Source organism: Octodon degus, unplaced genomic scaffold (assembly GCF_000260255.1).
Source record: "Octodon degus isolate 3935 unplaced genomic scaffold, OctDeg1.0 scaffold00140, whole genome shotgun sequence".
Taxonomy (NCBI): Eukaryota; Metazoa; Chordata; class Mammalia; order Rodentia; family Octodontidae; genus Octodon; species Octodon degus.
This window is the reverse complement of record NW_004524716.1, coordinates 3093735-3101290: the sequence shown is the minus strand read 5'-3', so window position 1 is coordinate 3101290 and position 7556 is coordinate 3093735. Positions and strand designations below refer to the sequence as shown.

At 33.8% G+C, this 7556-nt stretch overlaps 1 protein-coding gene across 1 annotated transcript in view; it reads left to right on the top strand.

Moving 5' to 3' along the window:
- Window positions 1–6282, top strand: part of Sycp1 (synaptonemal complex protein 1) — a 154773-nt gene extending 148491 nt beyond the window's left edge. The window contains 2 exon segments of the mRNA XM_004648982.2: window positions 5943–6032; window positions 6129–6282. Of these exon segments, the coding sequence (XP_004649039.1) occupies window positions 5943–6032; window positions 6129–6266 (228 nt within the window). The 3' untranslated portion in view covers window positions 6267–6282.
- Window positions 6283–7556: the final 1274 nt, after the last annotated feature.

The following is a 7556-nucleotide window of genomic DNA, read 5'->3' as shown; positions in this document are numbered from 1 at the left end:
GAAGTTTTCTGAAGTTTGGATGCAAAATTATAAATATTTAATAGATCAAAGAGGAAATTATATTTAGAGATTAGTGAAATAACCAGTGTATCAAAATTTATGGGCTACAGCATTAGCAGTGTTCATAGGCAAATTTGTAAATGCTTTTATTAAAAAAGAAAGCTCTCTGGCTAGAGAGATAGCTTGGCGATTTAAGTGCCTACCTGGCAAACGCACGGTCTTGAATTTAGTCCCTGGTACTGCATGCTGTGCTGACCCCAAAACCAGGTATGGTGGCACATTTCTGTAAGCCCAGTGCTTGGGAGGTTGAGACAAGAGGATCACTACAAATCCAAACTCTGTATTGAGACCAGTTTCAACAACAGCAAAAGCTCTCAAATCAGTAATCTTAACTTTATATTATAAGTAATTAAGAAATGAGTAAACTAACCCTAAAGATACTATAAAGAAAACTAAATATTAGAGTAGATAGAGATTGGGAAATAGAGCAATAAATGAAATAAAAAATTATTTCTTTGTAAAGTTCAACAAAATATGCAAATATTTAGAAAGAGTGAGAAAACACCAAAATAACTAAAATAAAAGAGTGTAGATGTTCCTAATGACTTTTTAGAGATAAAAGGGTTTTAATAGTGTAAATTATTGTATGCCAATAAATTAGATAACTTAGAAGAAATGGACAAGTTTCTTAAAACTCTGAAATTCTCTAAACTGACTCAAGAAGATAGATACAGAAACTTCAACAAACCTGTAAAAAGTGTTGTGGCTTTCATAAGTATCCCCTAAAGGTCCATGTGTTAAAATGTTAGGTTCCCAGCTATAGTGATATTTGGAAGATGGTGGCATCTTTAAGCAGTAGGGCCTAGTACAAAAAGTCCATTTATTGAGACGTCCGGATGAGTGGGCTAGTCAGACCTTGGCTCCTCTTCTGTTTTCTTCTTGGCTGCAGTGAGATGAGCAACGTTTTCTATAATGAGTCCTGGCTATGATATACTTACTGGTTCTTCTTAAGCCCAAAGAGGTGGGATCAGTCAATCATGAACTGAAACCTTGGAAACTAGATTAAAATAAGCCCTTTCTTTTTTTTAATTTAAACATCAAAACTTTATTAATATCATATTTAAGAGACATTTAACAAGCGACTCCTCAACTGGAGTCATGTATTTAGAAATAACCCCGCTTATAATTAGATAAAAGGGTTAAACACAGAATTTTTAGGGAGATGACAAAGAATATTTGTTCAGTGTATTTACCTACAAGAAAAGGCAATACATAATTAGGAAACCAAATTTTTTTTTTTTTTTTCCGGAACTGGGGATTGAACTCAGGCCCTTGCATTTACCAGGGAAGCGCTTATTCTACTGAGCCACCTCCCTGGCCCCAGGAAACCAATTTTGAAGATAGTTTGTGAGTGGCAGGAGATTCTATGCAAAAGCTCCAGAACATACTAAGGTGGACAAGTCTCAGGTTTGACTTAAACATTATGCTTGCCATACAAATGTCAAACAAATGCTACCTATTATTTGTTATGATATTAATTGTTAGCTAAAATTATATTAACTAATTAACTGCCAGTTAATGAACATATTAGTTTTTAGTATATTTTTAAAAATGTATTTTGAGCAGGGTCTCACTACGCAGCTCAGACCTGTAGTAATTCTCCGGTTTTCAGCCTCCCCAGTACCAAGATTACAGGTGCACACCACCATGTCTGGACTCAGTCACTAAACCCTTTCTTTTTGCAAACTGTTTATCTTAGGGTTTTTTTTGTCATTAACAGAAAGTTGTCTGACACGATAAGTAAAAAGTTTGCTAGTAATCAAAACCTTCCAGCAAAGTACTATACCAGATAGTTTCACTGATGAGTTTCACCAGACATTTAAAGAAGTAACCCTTTCCACTTTTAGATGCTTCCAAAAAATTAACACTTAATAACCAATTGTTTGCAGTCAGCATTACCTGGATATCTAAGCCAAATAAAGACATCACAAGAAAATTACAATCCATTATCTCTTATGAATTAGGTGCAAGAATGCTCAATAAAATATTAGAAAATTTACTCCCAATAGCATATTAAAAAGAATTATTGGGACCAGGGAGATAGCTCAGTAGAGTGCGTGCTTGCCTGGCAAGTGCAAGGGCCTGAGTTCAATCCCCAGTTCCACTAAAAAAAAAAAATTGACCATGACCAAGTGGTATCCCAGAAATTCAAGGATGATTCAATATAAAATTCATTGATGTAATGTATTAATGGAATGAAGGAGGAAAGCCACATGATCATCTCAATGAAAAGGCCTTTAGCAAAATGCAGTATCATTTTATAATAAAAACTCTCAGAAAACTATGAATAGAAGGAAATTCCCCAACATGACAGGGTACTATAGTTATGAAAACTCCGAGCTAATATTATAATTGTTGATTAGAGAATGAAACTTTTCCTCTGAAATATGGAATGATCCAGAATATCCACTTTCACCACTGCTCCTTAATATTATGTTGAAAGTTCTAATTTGAGTTATTAACTAAGAAAATTTAAAGTCATACAAATAAAAGAAGTAAAACTTTTTTTTCCCCATAAACATGGATCTATGCTTAGGAACTTATATAGACTCTACCAGAAACCTGCAAGAACTTAAAATTAATTCAAAATTAGGATACAAGATCACCACATAGAAATAAATTTTACTTCTGTATATTAGGTATGAACAATCTAAAATAAAAATTAAGGGTGTAGTTTTATTTAATACAAAAGGAATTTGGAGCAAATTTAATCAAGGAAATAAGATCCTTGTATATACTAAAAATTATAGAACACAGAAAAAATTTTAAAAGATTAAATAAATGGAAAGACATTTTGTATTCATGGATTGGAAGACTTACATGTCCCAGTACTTTTTCCCCCCATAGAAATAGATGTCAGTACCTCAGGTGGAATTTACAAAGAGTTAGAAATGGTTAAAATAATTTTGAGAAAGAAGATGAATTCAGAGTATTCATAGTTCCTGTTGTTCATACTTAGTAAAAAGCTAGTAATTAAAATAGTATGGCAGTTGTAAAAGTTTAGAAATAATTCCTCACATATAGAGCAATTAATTTTTTTAATTTGTTGAGAAACAAATAGTAATGAGATAGTTTCAAACCCAATTAGAAGGGCAGTTTCGATAATTAATACATTGCATGTTGTCTTCTTAGTGGTTATTCATAGTACAAGATGGAGACATGATATCCTGTCCACAAACACTATTAGAACAAATCTTTCTATTCATTGAATTAAGAGAAAGTAGCTGTATATCTGTCCTATTTTGAATATGCAGATACAAAATGATCTTTCATTTTACCCCCTTTTTTTGTTTAGTTTTGTCAGAGAAGGGTATTCCATTGTCATTGAAATATTGTAGGTGTGTGAATTCAGCAAAATATTCCAATATAGTCCAGTATATTCCTATATAGTCCAGTAGTGGGTATATTCCAGTATATTCCAATATAATAGTAGTGGGTTTTCCATAGTATTGGCAATGTCAGAAGTTGTTGACTTGAGCCTTTTACAGCTCAGCATATTAATATGGCTTTGCTTTTTATACTTCACTTTTTATGCTTTTCTTCTGGATGGTTAAGACCAAGATAAAGCAAGACCTATATAACAAGAAATGTAATTTTTGTACCTGCCAAGGTCAGTCAAATCCTCTTAGGATTTATCCTGTTACCTTGTACCGCAGTTTGTAGATCCTTTGTCAGTGTCAGCCATGTGGATGAATCACAGCCATCGCTTGACCAACTGAGCAATTGATTTTTTGATAAGAGTGCCAGTACTTTTCAATGGGGGAAAGGAAAGGTTTTTTTCCGCCAATAAATGATGCTAGGAAAACTGGATATCCACGTAGAGAAGACTGAAGTTGATCCCTTACTTTACACTGTATTAAAAAATTGACTTGATATGAAGCAAAGACCTGAGCTTAAGAGCTAAAATTATAAAAATCTAGAAAAAAGGCACCAGAGAAATCATGATATGGAGCACATCAGCTTTGCAAATGTGATACCAAAAACACAGATAGTAGAGAAAATAGGTACATTACACTTATTCATGATTGTCATGCATCAAAGACAAGAAAGCAGAATGACAAGCTGCAGAATAGGAAGTGTTTTCAAGTTGTTTATCTGATGAGAGAATATATGAACTCTTTACAACTGAATCACAACAAACAACCCAGTTAAAAAGTAGCCAAAGCAAAAACATATACTGGAGGAAAGATAGCCTCTTTAACAAAATGGTGCTGGGTAAACAGACTATAGAGGATTTAATTTAGATCTACATCTCTGTATACTAAAATAAATGGATCAAATATGTAAATATGACTACAGACAGTTAATGTGCTGGAAGAGAAAATCGGTGAAATTCTTGAAGTCATAGGCCTAGGCAAGGACTTTCTGAATAGAGCCCTAATTGTACAAGAAATAGCACCAAGAATCAAGAAATGAGGTCACTAAATTAAAGTTTCTACATGGCAAAGGAAAACAACAGAGTGAAGAGACAGCCTATAGAATGGGGAAAAAAATTGCCAGCTATTGCTTGAAAAGTTACATAGCACAACTAAAAACAGACTTCTAGAACTGCTTCCAGAAACTGGAAACAATAGTAAGATATGTTTGAAGTGAGTAAAATTAATAGCAAAGTATCTATTACTGTATTTTTTAATATTTTCATTCTGTTGTGTGATCACATTGTATATAACATTTTGCTTATCCTTTCATTTAATTCATCTAATAGTGATCCATTATCATTCACTTGGGTTGCTTCCATGTTTTAGCTCTTGTGTTATGAACACACGTGTACAGTTACCTTTTCATTCTTCTGTTTTCTTTTTTTGCTGAAAGTTATGGTAGATTGACAACTGATAATCAACTTGTAACACCCAGCTGAACTGAACCAGCATGGTTCTGGGTGTGCAGGGCCTCCCTGATGATTTTTGCCAACAAAATAAAAGATCTGGAGAAGAAGAGAAGCTGTGGGGAGATGTTGGTTCTCCTGGACCTGTTGGTTCTTCTGGAGGATCTTGTCATGCTGCCTTTCCTGATATGAACTTGGGTGTTCTCATCATTGAAGCACAGTTCCTTGTTGTCTCTGAAAATGGCTATGGTTCACTTTGGAGGATAGGATCCCTAGGTTGACCATTGTTTCCTTTATAGATTTCCTTAACCTGCTAGCACCAATACTTCATCCCAGTACAGACTTTGTAGCTTCCATCACTGACTTTTGGGCTGCTGTAGCACAGATCCTTGAAACAGGCCTATGTAAGACATTGTCGTGGGCTCTTGGCCTCCAGTTTGACTCATGAGGGGCATGAGCTATAGGTCTTCAGCTGGACTTAGGCTAGACATTGTGGGATCCAGTGTCCTCAGCTGGATTCTTTGGGTCTTTAGTGGATGGACAGATTTCTTGCATTCTTTTGAACTTGACTCTTTGGGTGACTATTATAAAATAATCCTATAAATTATATGCCCTGTATTGTTTTCCTTGAAAACCCTGACTACAGCAGATATATATCCAGAAGTGAAATTGTTGGATCATAATGAATAGTAAAGTTTAACGGGGTTATAACTTATTATGAGGTCCCGTGAGTAAGCAGAATGGAGTTTGAAAAGGGAGGGAAAGTGGTAGTATGAAGATTCTGACAACACAATAGAAACTAGTAGAAAAGTACTGCTCCTTGTACACTTGTATTTCACATAACATTTCAGGTATATATTAATAAATAGAAATCCAGATTTTCTTTTGGCTGATTGAGGACTTGTTATTATCTTTCTTTGATTTTTTTCCCCTCTATATTTCTCCTTCTCTTTCCATCCTCCTCTTTGTGCTTATTTATTTTATCGTCTTCATACATAATATATCGGCAAAGTTTTAATAATATGTCTTAAAATTACATTTTTGTATTTTTCTTTAGAGCATGGTATCTGAGGAAGAAACAGTGAACAAACTGTACAACAACAGTAATCCACCAGTTTCTCATTTTCGTGTCAAAACTCCAAAAAAGGTAGGCTTTAAATTTTATTTCAGAAAAAAAAATTTAAAGCTGGACTTTGTAAAGAAAAATTAAAAACACTATAATTTTGTTTTATTTGGTATTCAGACACCTACATCTGTGAGATCTTCTCGATCTGTGTTCAAACTTGGATCTGTGAAAAGAATGAAAGATGACCACTGGGCTATAGTTACTGAAGTAGACAGGAAAAAAAAAGTAAAGGAAGCAGGAAAGTTATTTTCTTAATTTAAGAAAACCATGCGATAAAAGAACCTAATAACGTCAACTTAATAGTTGTTTTTGTTTTTGTTTTTTTTTACCAAAAGCCAAAGACTTTAATGCTTTAAAATTTATATAGCTTATTTTTTATATTATTGTATTTTGACCTGAATGTGAACTAGCTATATAGTATCTGGAAACTTGTTGTTATATTCGGATAATTGTATGATTATATTTTGTTACTTTTTCCTGTATTCACTATTAAGTTTCCAGATTTTTAGTTTTGAATACGAGAAATGCATTATTGAGATTCTTTATTCTTTACTATTAAAATACTTTGGATGCAAATAAATACTTTGTATTGACTCTGTTGAAGACACTTGAATAGCTACATCATTTTAACTTTTAAGAATAGTATGTTTTTGTTTGTTTGTTTGTTTGTTTGTTTGTCTTCTCTGGGTCTATTTCCCTTTATTCTTTTAAACATAAATTTGACATTTTCCTCTAAAGATGGGAAAGTTCTATGCTTTACATTAGTTTCTTTAGAATAGTATGTTTTAAATAGAGAATATTATACTTCTCAGGTAGCTTTGATTGCTATATTCATGAAATTGTCAGATGGCTTTTTTTGTGGCAAGAAGGATTTTATAGCCATATGATATGACTTTCCGAAATAAATTAAGCAGCAAATATCTATTGCATGTCTAAGAGTTAAATACAATTCTAGATACTGGGCATGTAACAGTGAACAGAAAGGAAAGTAAATCCTCCTTTTCTGGATTCTGGTGACAAAAACTGACAAAACTTCCAGTATATTAGTTAATGATAACTACTAAGAAAATTATTAATGATAACTACTGAGAAATATTATTAGAGAATATAAAACACATTGACATTTTAGGTAGGGTAGGCCCCACTGAAATGATATCTGAAGATTTGATGAAAATAACAGATGAGCCATCAGGAGGGAAGAACATTCCTAGCAGAACAGGAAATATAAAGGCATCTAAGAAGTCAGTGTGGTGGGAGAGCAGTGAACCAAAAAAGAGGAGAAGAGAATGCCTGAGAATTAAATTTTATTTCTTTCTGAATAAGATGTCAAATTATTAGATGATTTTGAACAAAGAAAAAAGCCATTAGCTAACTTATATTTTAAAGAGGATCTTGGGACTGGAGAGATGGCTCAGTGGTCTAAAGCACCTACTTAGAACAAGCTTGGCAAAGCACAGGCACCGCGGTTCGATCCCCTAGCACCACATGCCAGCCAGCCTCGCCCCCTGGTGGGCTGAGCTGGCCACACACACACACACACACACA